At 38.7% G+C, this 19,866-nt stretch overlaps 2 protein-coding genes and 2 non-coding genes across 4 annotated transcripts in view; all 4 read left to right on the top strand.

Annotated features, from left to right (window-relative positions):
• Nucleotides 1–756: 756 nt before the first annotated feature.
• ing4 (inhibitor of growth family, member 4) lies at nt 757–8,937 on the top strand. Its single transcript, XM_005925246.3, has 8 exons — nt 757–887; nt 1,307–1,378; nt 2,396–2,562; nt 2,673–2,787; nt 2,882–2,993; nt 3,103–3,247; nt 8,512–8,573; nt 8,680–8,937. The coding sequence occupies exons 1-8, from the start codon at nt 851–853 to the stop codon at nt 8,717–8,719; spliced, it is 750 nt and encodes a 249-aa protein (XP_005925308.1). The 5' UTR covers nt 757–850; the 3' UTR covers nt 8,720–8,937.
• A 663-nt stretch (nt 8,938–9,600) lies between these two features.
• The window catches only part of ncapd2 (non-SMC condensin I complex, subunit D2), a 23,518-nt gene continuing 13,252 nt past the window's right edge, over nt 9,601–19,866 (top strand). Inside the window, exons 1-18 of the mRNA XM_042222143.1 lie at nt 9,601–9,762; nt 10,171–10,290; nt 10,852–10,927; nt 11,005–11,063; nt 11,191–11,366; nt 11,827–11,972; nt 12,477–12,604; nt 12,785–12,908; nt 13,046–13,193; nt 15,007–15,204; nt 15,280–15,414; nt 15,497–15,584; nt 16,587–16,794; nt 16,936–17,054; nt 17,751–17,951; nt 18,087–18,261; nt 18,804–18,888; nt 19,066–19,202. Coding sequence (XP_042078077.1) covers nt 10,173–10,290; nt 10,852–10,927; nt 11,005–11,063; nt 11,191–11,366; nt 11,827–11,972; nt 12,477–12,604; nt 12,785–12,908; nt 13,046–13,193; nt 15,007–15,204; nt 15,280–15,414; nt 15,497–15,584; nt 16,587–16,794; nt 16,936–17,054; nt 17,751–17,951; nt 18,087–18,261; nt 18,804–18,888; nt 19,066–19,202 — 2,321 coding nt within the window. The 5' untranslated portion in view covers nt 9,601–9,762; nt 10,171–10,172. The remainder of the gene's footprint in view (nt 9,763–10,170; nt 10,291–10,851; nt 10,928–11,004; nt 11,064–11,190; nt 11,367–11,826; nt 11,973–12,476; nt 12,605–12,784; nt 12,909–13,045; nt 13,194–15,006; nt 15,205–15,279; nt 15,415–15,496; nt 15,585–16,586; nt 16,795–16,935; nt 17,055–17,750; nt 17,952–18,086; nt 18,262–18,803; nt 18,889–19,065; nt 19,203–19,866) is intronic.
• LOC121814757 lies at nt 14,547–14,912 on the top strand. Its single transcript, XR_006054549.1, has one exon. It is a non-coding gene; the product is annotated as a small nucleolar RNA U85 (small nucleolar RNA).
• Nucleotides 15,673–15,958, top strand: LOC121814761. Its single transcript, XR_006054553.1, has one exon. It is a non-coding gene; the product is annotated as a small nucleolar RNA U85 (small nucleolar RNA).

The raw sequence follows: 19,866 nt of genomic DNA on the forward strand, positions 1-19,866 counted from the left end.
GCACCTAACTCAAAGGATGAAACAGTGTTGTGTCCAAACATATCAGATTATTCTCAAAAAGCTTGTAGTTAAAAACTTCTTTTAGCGCAATGTGCAGTGTGTCCTTAAAGAAAATTTTGAGGAAATTGGACAAATGGAGGAGTGGTGGGTATAAAAAAAAATCTACTGCAGATGAACAGTGTTTAAAAGTAATTTTCTTAAAAAACTAACAAATCCAGCAAAGACTTGACTTGGGACCTGAGAGGTCCTTGTGAATCCATCTGTTTGCTGAAGGGGCATCAGAAGTCTCAGCAGTTCTCGATGGCCACCGTTCCATTGTCTAAAGAAGGGAAATGGGGAAAAAGCTGAGGTATGCCAAATTAGACAAGAACTGGACTGAAAATCAGTGGAAACCGGTCTTACAGACTCACAAATCCAAATTTGAAATTTTTGGTTCAGATCATCACCACTTATGTTTACATGTGTTCCAGTAAATTGCTGCATCTATTTCACATTTTCAGAAAATATAAAGAAATTTCTTGTAATATGTGTTGTAATTTCACAAGGTTGTTTCATTTATTTATTTTCATTCAGTCACTTAAAGACGTTTATTTTTTTATTCTTTAGTTGAGATTAACTATAATAATCTTGATAAAAATACAAAAGACCATCTCTAAACGGAGTACATCTTGGACGCTCTTGCATACCTGTTATTGTTTATTACCTATATGATAATTTGAGTATTACACCTGTAATTGGCCGTACTTTGGATGGCAGTTGATTCTTCCTTCGGTGTTGGGTGCGCTCTGGAGATAACCAATCAGATCAGCTCTATCTCGGTCCGGAAGCTGTGTTGTTTACATTTTCCAAGATGGCGGCGGGAATGTATTTGGAGCATTATTTGGACAGTAAGTGAATTTGCATGTGTTTCTGACGCATTGAAAAACATTCTTAGTCGTTTTATAGTTTAATTTCTTTGTGTAGTGTATCTCCTGATCAGCTTCAGCGCGGAAGGGAATGTTCTAACGGTTTCCTAACGGTTAGCGGTTTAGGCTCAGTCTATTTGCTGGAATAGCGCGTCGCAAGGGAGCAAAGAAAGGCTCGCAAGCATCCTGTATTGCCACTACTGGCACAAGTTAAATGCAGTTAGCATTCATAGTCAGCTGTATTTGTGCCACTTGCTGTTTAATGGGGTGCTTGAGAATTTTAAAGCTTAACCGAAAAAGCATCACTTCAGACATTAGATTGAGCTAGCCAGTGTTGTTATTTCATTGTTTCGTGTTGATGTCTTAAAAATCTTTGTTCTCCTGCCTTCCTGCCACACCAGGCATAGAAAACCTGCCCTTCGAGTTGCAGAGGAACTTTAATTTGATGAGGGATCTAGATCAACGCACAGAGGGTAAGCTCAGTGAACACGGATCTTCATTAACCCACAAAACACGGTCCTTAAATGGAGGTAAATGGGTTACCCCCACACAGTCCGAGGAATCATTAGATTACTAACGAAAAAAAGCCTTGTTCTTAAAAAAAAAGCCCCTAATTATTATTATTATTATTATTATTATTATTATTATTATTATTATTATTTGTCTTGTTCTTCTTTAACACTTGGATGTATTTTTATTTAGTGCTCTTACATTGACACAGCTCGAACCCTATCTTAATGTGTGATGAGGAGTCACATAATAACATTTTTAAGTCATCTTTATTTAAATATTATTTTTAAACCCCAAAACAAATAAATGATCAAAATAAAATAAATAAAAATAATATTAATAATAATAACAATAATAATTATACAGAGTGAAAACAATTAGGTGTGTTATTATGTATTTATATGTGCTAAGCAAAAACATTTTTAAAGGTTTGGTTGTGGTTAGTGCTGTCTACTTACAGCAAGTAGGTCCTGGGTTTAAATCCAGTTGAAGTCCTTCTGCCTGAAGTTTACATGTTCTCCTCGTACTTGTATGGGTTCTCTCCGGGTGCTTTGACGTCTTCCCACAGTTCAAAGACATGCATGGAGTTAGATTAATTGGTGATTCTAAATTTGTTGTCCGTCTGTCAGTGTTAGCTGTGCAAATAGAAGGGCGAGCTGTGCTGGGTGTATCCTGCTTTTGGCAGCTGGGATAGGCTCAAGCCACCCCAGCAACCAGAAACAGATAAGGAGAAGAAGATGAATGTATAGAACCCAAAAGTTTATTAACATTTTTGAAGCCTTAAGATCATAATTTACTGTTTTAGGTTGCTGGTTTTATGCTTGTTAAATAAGAAAACTGAATATCCAATTGTGTTATTTTCAAAAACATTTTGACTTATTTGTGTGAGGTATTAAAATTATCTTTGTAATTACAGACAGCGTTGTTTAGAAGTTCTTCTCATCTTTTTTTTTTTTATTATTTTTTTAATTTTTGTTTAGATCTTAAAGGCCAGATAGACTCTCTGGCTAAAGAATACACTGCCAATGCCCGGACTCTCTCCTCTGAGCAAAAGCTGTCCATACTGAGGCAGATCCAGCAGTCATACAGTAAATGCAAGGAGTTTGGAGATGACAAGGTGCAGCTGGCCATGCAGACCTATGAAATGGTTGGTATCTTAGAAAATAAACATATTTTAGACACATGTTTATTGGGAGAAAACAACTTGAAAAATACACTGCCCTGTATTTAAGTAAGCATGGCCTGAATTTTGTGTAGGTGGATAAACACATCAGACGTCTGGACACGGATCTGGCTCGGTTTGAGGCTGACCTGAAGGAAAAGCAAATCGAGAGCACAGACTATGATTCCACCTCTAGTAAGGGGAAGAAAGGTGGGTTAACACTGTATTTTCCCACAGTTATGTGCTCAGTTAAGTAAATCCAAACTCAATATAATGCGTGTCTTGCATGCTTTTGTAATCCCAGGAGATTCCAGGCAAAAGGAGAAGAAGGCAGCTAAAACGAGGTCTAAAGTGAAGAGTTCAGATGAAGACAGCAGTCCTAAGAGTGCACAGAAGAAAGTGAAACTCCTTCAGCCGTACGTTGTGCATTGTTTTGCTTTTGATGGTCTCGTCATTGTTGTTTTTTTTTCCTTTTAAGTTAGTGTCATACTCTTTTTCTCACATACAACATTTTTTAATCATCAGAGGAGAATTCAACAGCCCTTCTTCCAACTTTGGGAACGTGCACCCATCCGATGTGCTGGATATGCCAGTGGACCCCAACGAGCCCACCTACTGCCTATGTCATCAGGTCTCCTATGGCGAGATGATCGGCTGTGACAACACTGATGTGAGTTTTGTATTAAAATGCCCTCTTACAGTCAATCAGAGGACACATGAGATTGGTATGGACATTTACATTTAATGTTGATGAATTTGTGTTGTCGTTTGTACAGTGAACCTGTTTAGAAAATTATAAAATTTGAAAGGGTACATGGTTTAGAGCACAAGTAATGATTCAGTAAAAGGACTAGATGTTATAGTCCCTGATAATGCATTTCTTTGAATGGAGAGAATCTTGAGGAAAGGCAGCCCGGGAACTTTACCAGCAACACATATCGTTGTGTGCCTCAACTTTTTTGTATTGTATTGTATCTTTATTTCAGACATATACAGAAAAAAAAAACTTTCGGTCTTTTACCCAAGCAAATCTGCAATTTTTTGGTAGATTAGAGATCTGATCTAGATTATCATATTAAGATTTGGGACACATCGTCAGTAGTGGACCTTGGATTCATCAGGTGTTTCGCCCATTATCACTAGACACCCTCGTCCAATGAGGGCCTACCAGGGTTGCTCAGGCCACGGAGTGTGTCACTAGTTTATGTTAAATTGTTATTTCTCTTCTTCTTTCTTCTGTTTAGTTTTCTACAGTTTATTTTCTCCTATCTATTCACTGCAACTGAGAAATAATACTTACCTCTTTAGCATTTATGGAGCCTCACTTCTTCAAAGGGATAGAAAAGGTGATAGAGAGAAGTAAGAGAAAAGGGACAAGATAGGAGAGAGCAGAGAGGAGAGCCGGAAGGGGGGTGCACGATCTGGCTTCCCACACCTCCCTGCCGGATCGGGCTGTACGCTCTTCCTCCCTACTGCCTCCTAGAAAAGGGAAGAAGAGCGGAATATTTTCTTTTCTCTCACAGTTAGCTGGACTGCCTTAGCTGCCCAAGTGAAGTCAGCCCTTTTTAACTGGTCCTCTCAGCAGTGTTAGCTAATTCTCTTATAGCCTGTCGTTGTGCCTGTCTGATCCCAATCTCTCTAAGCAGTTTTGCTGTTGTACTGGCAACAAAGCCCCTGCACCCCAATTCCACCGGGCGCACCTTGATCTTCCAACTTCTGTCCTCTGCTTCAGCTGCCAAGTTGGCATACTGCAGCTTCTTACGCTCAAATGCTTCCTCGATTGCTTCCTCCCATGGTACCGTCAGCTCAATGACGTACGCAAGTTTTTGGGAGTTAGGCCAAACGATAAGGTCTGGTCGCAGAGCACAACCAAATCAATTTTATAACCCACTTCAAGTGTCATAATATAAAGGCAAATCATACAGAGTAACAGAAACTAGAACTGGTGTTCTGAACGCTTTATATATTTTCTGGTGTTTAAGAGCATTTCTGTGTAAACACACAAAGGAGGCTGGACCACAGAGAGTCTTGGGATGCTTTCTTTGCAGTTGCTTCATTTAGCTTGTGACAGTTGTCTTTTGGCATAAGATGAAATGTCCCTTTTTATTGTCTTTACTGAACTTGAGAGGGAGATGTCCGGTTGTTTGGGTTCAATGTGCTGTCCATATCCACTGATCCCATTTTGTTTGGCAATAACAAAATTAAATATATTAATGATTGCCCACTTTTATTTGAGTTTTGTTCTGCTGTTTCAATACGAACCAAATTAAAAGAGGTTTGGTTATAGTGAAATACTCACACACATCCCTCTGATGTCCTCGGAACCACCAAACACAGGGAAACTTTTTTTTTTTTTTTCATTTAGTGCTTATGGTCGGTATATTTTTAACTTGGCGGCAGTTACATGTGTTTGTTTTAACCAGTTACAGTATGTCAGGGTTCGTACGGGTGCTTGAAATCCTTGAAAATGCTTGAATTTTAATGTTGTCTTTTCAAGGTTTGAAAAGTGCTTGAATTTCAGATGTGGTGCTTAAAAGTGCTTGAAAGTGTAACTGTATTTCATTCACCACAAATAACTATCTGATTGAATAGTTTTCTTATCAGATAGAGAAATAAAATGAGTCGCAAAATGTAGAGGCAAAATTTCCCCGCCTGGCTGCCTTGTGTCTGTTTCAATATGTGACCCCGCCCCTCCTTCGGACAGTCGGGGATGTGTGCGCTAACATACCTGTTGGTCGTTGTTTTAATGAGTGTTTGATGGAAAACAACAATGGCGGAGTTTGCGCTCTCCAGTCGCATGATAGGTGAGTCCTAGTAAATAATTTTCCAGTACGTGTACGTTACACATGCTATTTTAAAAAAATTATGATTATTATTTTGCTAGCTATCAAACTCGCTGGAGAAATGATTGAAACGCACTGAGTGTGATGCAGTATGGCAGCGCTATTATGGAATATGCTGTGAACTTAGCTAACATTACTTAGCAGTCATATGAGTTAATTTACTCAAGTGAAAGCTTTAAACATTAGCCTGATACATAACTAGCTAACTTGGCTTTCTGGTTAACCCTCTGGGGTCGACAGACCCAGAGTCTCCATTTCAACTTGGGTCGAACGTGCGGACTTCAAACTATATACCAGTGTTTAAATTGTGTTGATAGGCCACGTAAAACCGATGTTTTTTGTTTTTAATAAAACAGTGGCGTTTACTCCAGGAAGAAACGGTAAAAACGGCCTTTTCTAAGGAGAGCGCTAGCAAACACGCTTTGATTGTGAGTGAAAAACAACAGTCATTGGTGAAAAAAGAAAAAGCACTCCTTCCCTATTGGTGGAAAAATGTACCACGTCGACCAATCAAAAAAAAAAAAATGATATGGCAACATGTGGCATTTGGTTGTTTGGGAAGAGAGGGAAGTTTTAGGAGTGAGCGAAAGAGAGAGAGACAGTTTTGATACATGAGAAATTTGTGAGGTTTACCGTGTTTGGAGTCTCATGTTAGTGTGTTGTCTTGTGTAGTTAGTGTGTAGTGTAGTCGTTGTTTTGTGTGTCAGTTCTACTAGTGAATGTGACAGTAGCTGCAAAAAAGCCACCAAAGCCAGATTGCAGTGTAAATGCTGTGTGACACACCTGCTGTCAGACCTGCAGGTTTATCCCTGTGCTGTTCTCATCTGTGTTATAGTGGACACAAACTATTTTTTGGAGTTGCATAAATAATTTTTGTGCCTTCTTATTTGATGCAGAACACCTGATTGTTCTGTAAATAGTTTGAAATGGTTATATAAAAAACATCTCAGCCTTGGCTGCATTTTTAGGTAAATAGTACCATATAAGTTTTTTGTTTGCAAAACCTGTGCATATTTTTAAAAATGTACAATTTCTATTTGCATTTCAAGTTATGAAAATGATTCGTTAAACATGCCTGTGGTTTTTGCAGTCAAAAATATCACTTTCTACTCGTATTTTAAATTTTGTCTGAATTTAGATAAATTGTGCTGATACAGATTGTCAAAATGAGAAAATAACAGATTGGCAAGATAAACAGTTTTTAAAGTTGAAATATAGAGGCCAAATCAAAAGTAGTCAAAAACGGCCAATTATACCCTGGACCCCAGCTTTTTGGAGTATTTGAAATAATGGTAATATGAAGGACCGATCCATATGGTCACAAAGAATAGCCACTTGTTTCTGTGCCATCAGTTCCCCGGCTTTCATTCAAAATGTGTTTATCTTCAGCACCTGCACATTAAACTACTTAAAACTCATACATGTCTTCAAGCTCACACCGAGACCTGTGGGGCACAATCAGCCACTGAGACAGTACACACATTTATATGTGTATTTGTATATGAATATTTCATACTTTAAGGCTGCCTGTTTATTTAAGGGAGATGAACAAAATACATTGGAATTGTACATAATAACATCACAGATGATAAATTCAATAGATTTTAAGTAGATGCTTGTGCATTCTTAAAGTCTTATATGTTGAATTGAACTATGTTATCTGAAAAGCTTGAAAAGGGACCTTGAAAGTGCTTAAAAAGTGCTTGAATTTGACCCTGAAAAAGGCGTATGAACCCTGGTATGTGGAAAGCTTTTTTTTCCCAAGATGTCTGGTCTTGTCAGTTTTTAGCTTATTCTACAGGGGAAGAATGTTCATAATCAGACACATCAAGGAAAGGAGCATAGAAAAGAGAAGAAAATGAGGCTGCATTAAAAAAAAATACAGCAGCTGCTTTAGTAGTTTATACCTGTTCAGCTGTTCATTAATGCAAAGAACTAATTAGCCAGCCAATGACAGCAACTCAATGCATGTAGCTAAAAGTGCTTGCTCATAGGGGGTCATATGATTGTTGGGTTTTTCTCTGTATCTATGAAGCACCTTGAGGCGACTTTTGTTGTGATTTGGCGCTATATAAATAAAATTGAATTGAATTGAATATGGTCAAGGACCTGCTGAAGTTCCATCTGAGCATCAGAATGTGGAAGAAAGTTGAATTAAGTGATTTGGAATGTGACATCATCACCATCGTGGAGCTTCATGGATATGCAGCTGACAAATCTGCAGCAACTGTGTGACGCTATCATGTCATTTCGGACCAAAATCTCTGAGAACGTAATCAACACCTTGTCTTTGTGCCACAAAGAACTAAGCAGCTCTGACGGCAAAAAGAGGTCTAACTTGGTACTAGCAAGGCCTACCTATTAAAGTGTCTGGTGAGTGCACATTTATGCAATAAAGGCAAAGCCAGAGGATTGTGGAAAGTGGTTTAATATGTAGTAAATCACCTTCTAGTTCTAATTTCCTGTTATTTATTTGCTTATAATGGCGTTTTAAGTGGATGGAGCCCTGCTATTATCAGATTTAAAGAGCCATCTGTACATCTTAACAAAGGAAGAGAGGTTGCATTTGGAAGTGAGTAAATGACAGTGTGTCCCTTTGTGACATTTAATAAAGCACACAAAATGTGGTACCTTCACTGGTCCCTTTAATGAAGGAATGATATTATTTATTTTAATATCAATAAATACCATCCACATATCAAAAAAGGTCACGACAGTATAATTGTATCATACAGAGCTGACTCTGCGAGCATTAAATCAGATTAATAATAAAAAATAGAAGCTGAAATGGTATTATGTGTCTGTTATACTTTATAAAGTGCATGTACAGGCTCTTTCTTACATACATTTCCAAGATGCTAACCATAAATTAAGGTGCTGCAGCCCGGTGCCTCGCTGTGTGGATAAGGTCACAGATGGCAGTGTGACTGATTTATTAGCAGAAGCCACACTGTGAATATTACATGTGATGGCTCTTTTTGAACAGATTGTTCTCCATCATGTGTTCTAGAAAAATTTGATTTTTGTCTGTCCCAACTGCTTCATTTGCACAACACTTACCAGTATTTTGTCTGTTTTTGTTTTTTTCCAGTGCTCCATTGAGTGGTTCCATTTCGCATGTGTGGGGCTGACAACCAAACCGAGAGGCAAATGGTAAACAAAACTAAAAGAAATTGAGACTGTGATCTAATTTCACAAATGTGTTCAATAAGAGTGTTGAAAGTGTGCACCCTCACCACTCTTCATTTATGCTATGCAGGTACTGTCCACGGTGCTCTCAGGACAGAAAGAGGAAGTGAGAACAAATGGTTGTCCTGGAACGAAACACGGACTCTGATCAGATGGAAAATGAGAAGAATATTTCTTCATTAGTTACTAGAACTTTTTGTTTCTCATCTTCCTTAACATTTGGTGCTTTTTAAATTTTGGTTTACGTACTTGCCTTGGTCTGATGCAGAGTCTTTGAAGGAGCCAAGTGTTACAAATGTATTTAAATTTTGTTTTGTTTTTTTTTTTTTTTGGGATTTTTTTTGTTTGGTTTTTTTTTAATGGTTAACACTAATTTTGAGTTTTTGTTGTTACCTTTGGTGCTCTTTTTGTGACTTTTTTTTTTTTACATTTTATTTTCTGAGTGATTAATAAACACTATAACTGCCCATAATGGTATGACATTTGAATTTTCCACGATACTCTATACCGTATTCACATGTACAACTACAAAATTATATTTTCTTCCAAAAAAAAAAAGACCATGGATGATTTGATGCTTTGTCATATGGTTAGTTTCTTGTGCTTAGCCTTGGAACACTAGTTTAATTTTTCGATATAAGAAGAGGGCAAATTACAAAAAATAAATAAATGCTGCACCTTGACAGTATTAGTCACCTGTGGTAGTGAATTGAACCATTTCATTTTAACATTTGACTGAGTGCTGCATAGGAAGTAAGAATTTTTTTTTAAAAGTATTGTCATTTCTGTAGCTGAAATATTGGTACCGGGGAGAGGGGGTGATTGTGTTTCAATCATTTGAATACAGCTACTACCTCAAAAACCTTTTCTCTGTCCTTTGTGTGTGTCTGCGTTTGTAATTGTGGTTTGTAAAGTTTCTGACTTTGTGCTGTAGTGTGCCCGAGCGTCCGGCAGGTGGCAATGTTCGGTCAAACAGCAGCATGTCAACGTGGGCGGGGGCAAGTGACGTCAGAGTGTCGCCGCTTTGGCGCGATGTTCGGACAAATTTGAAAACTTACTGGATTTAGACCGTTTAGAGACGGTGAATACTAACAGGCTACGCGTGTTTCTACAGAGGTCCAGAGTTTGGCTAACAGGAGCACATTTGTTACGGGTGAGCTTTATGTTTATAAACTATAAGAAGTTGGTAGTTTGTTGTTGAAGCCATTTCCGTTTTTCAATAATGTAACTGCGTACAAGATACTGAGCTAGCCCTGCTAGTTAGCCCGCTAACTGCGTTAGCAGTAGCTGTTTTGCTTTGGTTAGCTAAACCCACAAAAATAAATGTTAGTCTTTGGTAAATAGAAGTAATTCTTCACATGGGCTGGAGTGTCTTAGAGAGTGTTATGCTGCACTTTAGCTCCTTAGGTAGGATCAAGAACGAGTTAAATTTTAAATGTGTTTAGTCGAATATTCGACTATCTCGCTTTGTAAAACAGTAAATATCAAGTAATATCAAATTCTTTCCCAACAGGAGCTAAGTTAGTTAAACATACAAATAAAGGCTGTCTTAATGATTCAGGGATGTCGTGGGACTTCTTTGTACCTGTGTGCGTGGGGGACCTTGTGAAGACTGGGGGGATCAACCAGTACGTCGTTCAGGATGTGGTCTCCGCAAAACAGCTCCCGTCCTGTCTCAACAGTAAGTTGTCAACATGTAGGCAGGTCACTGATAGTTTTTGGGGTTTTTTTGTTCTTTGGGGGGGTTATTTTTAATTTTTTTTTTTAAAACAAAATGTAGAACATCTGCACAGAAGGCATCGCATTTTCTTCAAACACCTCCAACAAGTCATTACCATCCAAGAATTGTCCCGCGCTAAGAATCTTTTTATTAACTTGTGTGTAACACCAACCTGCCAGAGGGTCGGCAGATGGAAATTAGCTAAAATTAACAAATAATTATAGTACTGGATTGCACCCAGCTTCTTATGTGTATATCACCATCCCCTAAAACAAACAGTCTCGACTTCAGTGATGGGTCGAGCCACCACTTAAGTCTCAGACACAATTATATAAATCTTTCCCAAGATTCCTGCTCATGTACCACACCCCCAAGTAAGGTTAATTAAAATACTTATGTACTTGCATTTTTTGTTTTGATTTTTTTACCCAAAATGACAAAATGTTGTCACTCTTCGAATACTTGGGGATGATTGTGCTAGTTTATTTATTCGTTTATTTTTTTTAATTCTGTTTCACACAGAATTCAAGGCAGCATTAAGGAGTCAGGGGCCTTTGTGTATACTAGAGCACTTCGACACTGGCTACAGTGTGCTGCAGTAAGTGTTTTCATGTATTGCCCACTTTTATTTATTGTGACTATTACTGTACAAAACAACTGTCTTTGTTTCTTTAGGCACTGTAAGGCGGTAGATCTGGCTGTTAAAGAAGATACTCTGGAATTACTAGTACAAGGTTGCTTTTTTTTTTTTTAAAAGAAATAATATTTTCTTGATGTTTAAATTGATAACTTTGATTTGTTGATGTGCTCACATAACCTGATTTTTTTTTTTTTTTTTTTTAAATAACCCTTGCCTTTCAGTGGTTAGTGGGCTGTCTGTTTCACTGCCGAGCATCCTTGTCTCCACCTCCCTGTCAGCTGCAGAGCGCAAGGAAAAACTTAACGCAGTTAAAATGAGCGTCTTCCTGCTTTGCAAACTCACAGAGAACCTGGAGAGTGATTCCTATAGGCAGAATATTGTCACAGCACCTGGGAAGGTATGCTCATTGCTTACTTAGCTAAAGGGTTCTTTGCATATGCCTGTTATCATAAATGTCCACTGATGAGCTTTAACTAGCTTTATGATTCAGTCAAACTAAGAGATTGAGTCTCTAGCCTGTTGTTATGTGGGTAGTCTTGGTTGTGTGGTAGAGTGTTATTGCACTGCTGTAAGGGCCCACCCAGAGTGAAATTGACACTTTCTATGCTGTGCCACTTCAAGAGAAATTGGGTAGTATAAGCAGGAGCTGTCAAACAATGTGTGGATGTTTGCCATTGTGTGCATAATGATCAGCTAGCAAGAGTCTATCAGTCTCTGTATAGTTGGTTTGGCTGGTGTGAATTGTTTTCTTTGGTAATCTGAGGACATGTATTGTGATTTACTTGATCTCAATACTATATTAAAGATTTTATAGTCCAACATCTATGAAGCTTAACTGCTCTTTTTATGTTGTACAGGGTGGTAAAAAAGGCAAAGCATGTGGAGAAGGACTTGTGCAGTGGGACTCAGAAAGAGAGCAGGTGCTACAGGCACTTGTGCAGCTCTTCCAATTGGACATCCGTTCACTGTGGAGCCTCTCCTTGGTGGAGGAAGAGTTCATCAGGTACTCTGCTGTCAGGAGAGCTCTGGCAGAGAATACAGTATCACGTTTTGCTGGTTTAATTCAGTTAGTTGGTGTCATTTACAACTTATCCATATCACTTCCGAGCATTCGGAACTCTGTAGCCTTAATTGGAACTCTTATGACAATGATGTGTGACTCTTCATTAATAATCTACAATTCTAATAAGGTTAGAAGAAATTTGGACTGTGGTAAATTGCCCAATGTAATGGTTTCGTTATGCACATTTCCTCACTTTCCACTTGTTTTATGGTTCTCAGTAAGGATATTCAGTAAATTGTTTGTCAGAAGACATTTATGTGGTAGTTTAACACTCACAACACTCCTAGCAGCACTTACCTCAGCTTTTAACATGCACTGTGTGTATCTGATGCTTCTGATGAATTCAAAACCTTGTCTACTACTCATTGTGGATTTTTGGTAACTTTTTATCCAGGTATTACCATAATCTAATATATAAAAAAACACACATTTATCTCTTCTTAGCTGTGTGACCTGCTGCTGCTACAAGCTCCTTGAGAACCCAACCATCAGCCATGTCAAGAGTAAACCCACCAGAGACTGTGTAATCCACCTCCTGGGGTTGCTGATTAAGAAATATAATCATCTCCTGGGTGAGTTGGTCAGACAAATGCAGTCCTATTACCGAGGAAACAAATTAATCCTGTCACTTTTGAGAATGTTGTCTGTAAATGGTGGTGGTGGGGGCCACTATAAGGTGTTCAGCTTTTCGGGAGACATAGCTGACTTGTAAGTTTGTTTGTTTTTTTTATTTGTCCTCTAAACTGTCACAGGTGCTGGTGTAAAAGTGATCCAGATGCTTCAACATTTTGAGCAGTTGTCATCAGTGTTTGCCCAGGCTGTGTCTGTGTGGAGCACAGAGTACGGAGTCAGAGCTATCATAGGAGAAGTCATACGGTCTGTACAATTTTTGTGTGTATACAGTATCCAGTATCCATTTCGTGAATCTGTTTGTGAAGTCTTATTTTGTGTTACAAATTTCTGTCTTTGTTTGTTTTTGTTTTTTTGTTGTTTTGTTTTTTTTTTTATCTCAGGGAGATTGGTCAGAAGTCAAGTGAGGAGTTGGCCAGAGAGGGGTCGGGAGTCAAAGCCTTTGCCTCCTTCCTCTCAGAAGTCAGTGCTTTGGTGCCTGAATTGATGATTCCCAACATCAGTGTTCTCATCACACACCTGGAAGGAGAGGTATGAGCACCGAACAGTGAGTAATTGATTGCAGCTCATGAATAAGAAAATTATTGTCCTTACATAAGTAGAGGCTGCCTGCCATATTGATTGGGTATAAACAATTGCTAATTAGAGGTCTATGTGATCATGTAAAACGGCACCAATTAATATTAATGACTCATCACAGTGACAGCCTTGATGTGTGAGCAACAGGGTTGCTCATTAAAGGAACTGTCCCTGTGTGAGCCCACAAGGAGTGGGCAGTTTTAAATCATCACAAACCTCTGCTCCTTGTGCTTCTTAAGTGCTTTTTTTTTAATGTCCTGTGTTGAGTTTTATGTAGTTTTGTTGGTCTAGGACAGACTGGGAAAGGATCCATTACACTTTGGTCAAGTTTGTTGCTTTTAAATGTGTTATAGAAATAAAATTGACGTTGACATCTACAATTCTTTTACAGTTGTCAAGATCCTGTCTTAGAAGTGGGTTGTCATTGGTTTTTGAAGTAATGTAAACACAAGATTAAAAAGGAATATAACAGTGTGGGATGAGCAAGCAGCATTCACTTTATTATTCTCTGCTATAGCCAGGAGACACTGTTTCTTGTATTTGGCTGGGTAACACACCACTGGGCACAATACATTTTTTTAAGACAAGACAAGGAAGGGTCTTTACAGCTCTAGTAAAATTTTATATAGTGCTTACATTACTCAGAGTAACAGGTAATGATTGGCTCAGATATTTACACTATTTTTCTCTGTTGCAATGGTCACTGTGTCAGATTCGGCAATTACAAAGTCATGAATCTTGCCTTTTTGTGACTGAGAGCCATGACAGACTGCACATTAATTCTCTTTCAGTCATGCTTCGTGTCTTTCACAGTGTACAAGATATTGTTGGAAGGTTGCTTGCTAGGGATTTACAGGAAAAGAATCTAAATAGACCTCTACATGATACTGGCTGTCTTCTGTCACTTCATACCTAGATACATTGGCAATGTCAGTCCTTTGTTTTTGTCATGATTTGTACCCAGTTGTGCAGTTGAAAGAAACCCACAAGGCATCGCAGGTGTAATGTCAGTTTTCATCCATTATAGTGCATTATGTGAGAGCACAGAGCATGTGTTACACCCATTTTGACCCTTGAAGACTCCCTTTTTCATTCACATTTGGTCATAATCATGTCTTTATCATATAGTCTAAATCTGCCATTGCATACTTCACGTCTGTTTTTACTGTTTCCAACTTTTCAGCAAAATACTGTTTCTCAGTTATTTCTAAGCTATCTAATGATTGTGTCCTAAAACTGCAAATTCAAGGGCATTTTTTATTTCAATCAAAGTACATTATCGTTAAAAGCAGAACAGAGTATTCTGCCCTGTGATGAGACCAAGGCGAATACGAGCTTACTGAATGAGAGTTGGGTTTCTCTTGCCTTGACTGGCAGGTAATCTTGGCAGTGCAGAGGAGGATTCCTGCTCTGCTGTAAGGGCCTGCCTACAGTGACTTGGCTCGACCCAAATTATTCCTCTGCAGTCACAGTGGAGTAATTTCTGGGTTGTCGCTGACAGCGTGTCTTATGGTTGTGCGTGTGCCTGCCCCCCCCCTTGCTCTCCCCGCTCCCCCGTGTCTGCCTCACGTGCTCCTGCCAGCCCTGCTCAGTTAAAAAAGGCAAGAAGTTCACCCAGCTTTCTTTACTGTTCAGTGAGCCATGAGTTTTGTCTTTGGTAATCTGAGGGCAGAGTTCTTAGTGAGGTTTTTCTGTTTTTGTAGGATTTAACAGATTGTTTCACTGAAATTCTTAATTTCCAACCTTTTTCATTTCTTTTTCCCAGAGTCACACAATGCGTGTTGCTGTCTGTGAGGTGCTGGGAGAGATCCTTGTGAGGGTCCTGTGCGGTGATGGGCTAGATGAGTCCGGTAGAGCTGACCGTGACCGTTTCTTTGACACACTGCAGGAGCATCTGCATGACTCGCACTCTCATGTCAGAACACGTGTACTGCAGGTCTACACACGCATCGTCAATAGCAAAGTAGGTTTGCTCATCAGCTATTGTGTTTGTAAAAGAATGCTGTTGCTCCTGGTAACATAAGTCATCTGTGTTTAGGCGCTGCCCCTGTGTCGGTATAGCGAGGTGATGGAGCTTGCTGTTGGACGGCTGATGGACAAATCTATAAATGTGGTTAAGAGTTCCATCCAACTGCTGGCTGCCTTCATAGCACACAATCCTTATAGCTGCAAGGTAAATAACTATGCGTCAAACTCTAAATAGCAGGTGTTCTTCAGGTTTCCTGATATAATAGAATATTTATCTTGTCTTTCAGCTGAGCAGTGCAGATCTGAAGAAACCACTGGAGAAGGAGACTTCTAAACTCAGAGAATTGAAAGAGAAACTGGAGGGGACAGCACCTGGTAAACAAAACCTGAGTGATTATTCACAAGTATTGCTATGAATCTCCCCTGATGTTTTATTTTATTATTTAAGACTAATTCACATTTTGCCCTGTGATGAGACCAAGGCGAATATGAGCTTGCTGAATGAGATCTGGGTTCCTCTTGCCTTGACTGGCAGGTAATCTTGGCAGTGCAGAGGAGGATTCCTGCTCTGCTGTAAGGGCCTGCCTACAGTGACTTGGCTCGACTTGAATTATTCCCTTAAAGTTATAGCGGAGTAACCACGAGGATGAAGCTCACAGTGTGTGTTTGTGTGTAAGGGGCAAGAAGTTCACCCAGCTCTCACTGCTGTTCAGTCAGCCATGAGCTGTTTCTTTGGTAATCTGAGGGCCAAGTTCAGAAATTCGCTTAAATTCAGCATGCCATGTATGTCATCACAAGCAAACAGAAAACAAACCATTGTCTCAGAATTTAAACATCTGTTAAGTGTGAGATCCAGTTATTAAACAAAATGTTTTTTTTTAAAGATGTCTTTCATCTGATGTAACAATATTCATGCTGAAAACAGAAATACGTTTTGTAATTGGTTTGATGAATAGCAATACAGCATAAATGATGAACTATAATATTTATTTTTAGATAAGTTGTTTGTTTGTTTTAAACTTTTGAAGAAATCTGTTCTTGTTTGTTTAATCTGTTTTTCACAATGGGGAAAAATATTAACTAGTTTACTACATTGCCAGAAATCAGAACATTTAAATTTTTTATTAGCTTTAGAAGAATGACAAGTTTAAATATGAGGACTCTGGAGCCCACCATTCCTTACTAAATTCTTGGCCTAAACAACAATCATCTTACCATTTTGTCCTGCTGCTAAATTATTCTGTTTTTAATCTCTGTTGGCACATTGTTGTACTTTTACTTTTTTCATTTTCTTTTTTTCACTCTTTCTCTTTGTAGGTCTAAGCTGAGTCATCACCATTGAATTTATTTTATTTTTTTCTCTTTCCCTCCCGGCAGTGGCAGTGATTAAAGCATCTGAGCTGTGGGCTGCTATGGTGCCTGAGCTCCTCGTCACTGTCAGGAAAGAACTGGAGCCCACAAGCGAAGAAGAGAAGGAGCAGCAGGAGGACGAGGAAGGCGGGGAGGTGGAGGAGGAAAAGGAGGCAGAAGACGACAGAGCAACCGCGGTGAAGATAGCTCAGTACCTCCGTGTCAACAAGTACAGGTGATGATAATCACCAGTGGAGGCCTGTGTAGTGTCACTAACTGGAGGATTTTTTTTTCTCCCTTGCTGTCAGTAGCCTACAATTTTCATTTTTTATTTATTTTTTTTAATGGGGCTTTTCTTTTGTGTTGCATTCTACAGGGATGCTGTGCAGCTCAGTATAAGAGCTCACAGCTGCTTCCCAGAATCTGAGATGTTTACTTCTCTGTCCACTCTCACACCTGAGAATATGATGGACACACTGGCTCTGATTTTCAAAGGTAAAAGTTGTACTCAGTGTGGCTGAAAATTGCTCTTCCTGGTGACATTTAATAGAAGTTGTATTGAGAACATAAACATGTTTTTTAATGTTTTTGTTTTGTCCCTGGGGGGTGTTTTTACAGCTGTCTCATTTGTAATGTGCACCATTCAGCCATGACATTAAAACCACTTAAGTGAATAACATCAGCTTTCTTTTTACAATGCAATATTTTGCTGGTTCCTAGCATACATTACTTTGGGAAGTACTCCCACCTGTTCACACATCATTGGCTCAGAAACTGCGTAAAGAACATGAAAAAGAACCCAGCATGTACACCATGACACCAAATGTCTTCATTTGCAGCATTCTTGTAACTCCATCTGCTGCAACTGGAAAAAAAACAACAACATTTTTTATTATTATTATGTAATTAAAGGTGAGAGGGTTTGCTATCGGTGGCCCTGTGCCAGACAATACAATATGTGCCCAGACTTCACACGCCTCGTCTTGAACCCATCCAAATTATTATTATTATTTTTAAAAAGGACTTGGAAAGTGGTAGGCAGTTCGGTTTTATGTTTTAATTTAGAACGTTTTTTTTTTTTTATCTCATACAGTTTCATAAACAGTTGAGCTGCAGTCAAACAATGTTTTAAACTTGGTTGATTGAACTCCCATTTGATCTTAAGTGTACAATACTTGACATTTTCCTCAGGCTCTGATGATGACACTTCTGAGCTCAACCACAATTTGCCACCGACGCCGCAGAAAGAACCAGAGAAAGAGGGTGAGGATGGTGAGCTGAAGAAGCAAGAGATGTTGGTGCAGTACCTGAAAGATACAGAAACCTTCGCTTTACAAGTAGAGAGAGCAATCTCTGTCATCAACACCATGCTGTACTGGAAAACAACTTCAGGTAGACGGCCGTATCCATTACACAGTAAACTAATGTAATCTTGTAGATTTCTGTAAAGTTTTTTAATCTAACAGAATCTTCAGCTGTTTTTTTTTTGTTTTTTGTTTTTTTTTTGTTTGTTTGTTTTTCTTTTAGTGGTCCAGGAGGCTGTGCAGTTTTGTGTGACGGTGTGCGAGTTCAGTGTCGCTAACTCTATCAGTGGAGTGAGGAAAATGTTGCCTCTGGTTTGGTCAACTGATGCTGCAATTAAAGATGCAGTCATTCACGCTTACAGGCGTCTGTATCTGAACCCCCAGGGAGACACCATCAGGTTTGTAAGACCTCACACATATTTGAGTTATGAATAAGTTACCCATTCTTTCATGTCCTAAGTGTACTGGCATTATGACGTTAAAAATAACTAAGCTAACACAAAATAAATGCTGGACGCTTCTCTAAGATGGTTAAGAATAGAAAGTATTGCTTCTAGAAAGACTTCTTCTTCCCTCCTTGAATTCTCTTTTCTTTTTTATCCAGTTCATGGTTGTGGGACTTTTCTGTTTGCATATTTATTTTAATCAAAACAAAGGACTGTTGTCCCTCTGATGTCATTTTCTGTAATCTTTTCATTAACAATTACAGTAGCATTAGGCTATTGCTGGTTTAATGTCACTGACTAAAGCACGACTCGTATAGCATTTAATAAATATAAATAAATAAAATGACTTGTCTGGCTTATATTGTTTGGACCATTTTTTAAAATCAAATTTTATTACATATTTTTTTAAGGCCTGGGCCAAAATTAATGGTAAATACAATATTGTGATTAAAGCAAAACCTTAAAAACAAGCATCTGTCTAATCCTTTTTTTAGGACGAAAGCCCAGACTCTTGTTGATAGTCTCTCTGAGCTGATGGTGGATGCATCTCTGGGAACAATCCAGTGTCTTGAGGAAATTGTAAGTGACTCTGTTATTACTCTCATGGATATTTCTGTGTGTGATGCTCGGCTGTAAAAACGCATCCTCTAATCCTGAAACATTAGTGTCTCCATGTTGAGGTATTTACGAGTATATACAAGTTGTTGTTTTGTTTTTTTGTTTTTTTACTGTAACTATTCAATCATGTCTCTATAGGTACAGGAGTTCTTCAGCAGTGGCAGCAGTCTCCAGTCCACTGTAGTTCAGGTCTTGTGGGAGAGATTTACTGGTAAACGAGAAACTTCTAGCTTATACAAGCGAGCTGCAGTCTTACTGCTGGGCATGGCTGCAAGGTGAGAGTTCCACTGCTCTACTCTAAATGAGCCCAAGGTGACTAGAGTCCCTGTAGTCCAGCAGTTATGTATATATACCGCATATATAGTTTTTGTTGTTAAGCCTATAAAGTGTAGTTATCACCTGTGGAATTGTGATCAGTCCTTGTTTTTACTTACTTTTTCATTCTGTCTATCTTATAATATGACCTTTTTTTTTGTATATAGTACTCTGTGCAACAGAGTACACGGGATGTCACCCAAAACGGTTATTGTGAGGTGTACAATAATTACCCATGGTGCTTTACAGCTTGTAAGAAGCTTCAAAAGCCTTACTTAATTAGACTTTACCTCATTTTTGTCTTCAAGATAATCATCTTGTGCTCCTCCAGACTGTTTACTGTGTGTTGCTTTTTATTTAGCTGTTTCCCCTTTTTCACATGTTGAATATCTTCTAGCTTGTAATATCGTAGATGGCATTTAGCTAGCATTCCATACCATATTTGGATGACAGGGTGGATTGCTAAAGCTGCCAAAGCTTTAGTCCTGGCAGCTCAACACTAGCGTTCTCTATCATAACACTTGTCAGTCAAAGAGGCCACACTCCTAACTGGTGTTTTATCCCAAAAAGTTCATGTTGAATCTGTTCATCTGGACCTTGTGTTTTAAAAAAAAAAAAAAAAAA

The sequence above is a fragment of the Haplochromis burtoni genome, unplaced genomic scaffold (genome assembly GCF_018398535.1).
Source record: "Haplochromis burtoni strain Fernald_Lab_line unplaced genomic scaffold, NCSU_Asbu1 Contig_80, whole genome shotgun sequence".
NCBI classification, from domain to species: domain Eukaryota; kingdom Metazoa; phylum Chordata; class Actinopteri; order Cichliformes; family Cichlidae; genus Haplochromis; species Haplochromis burtoni.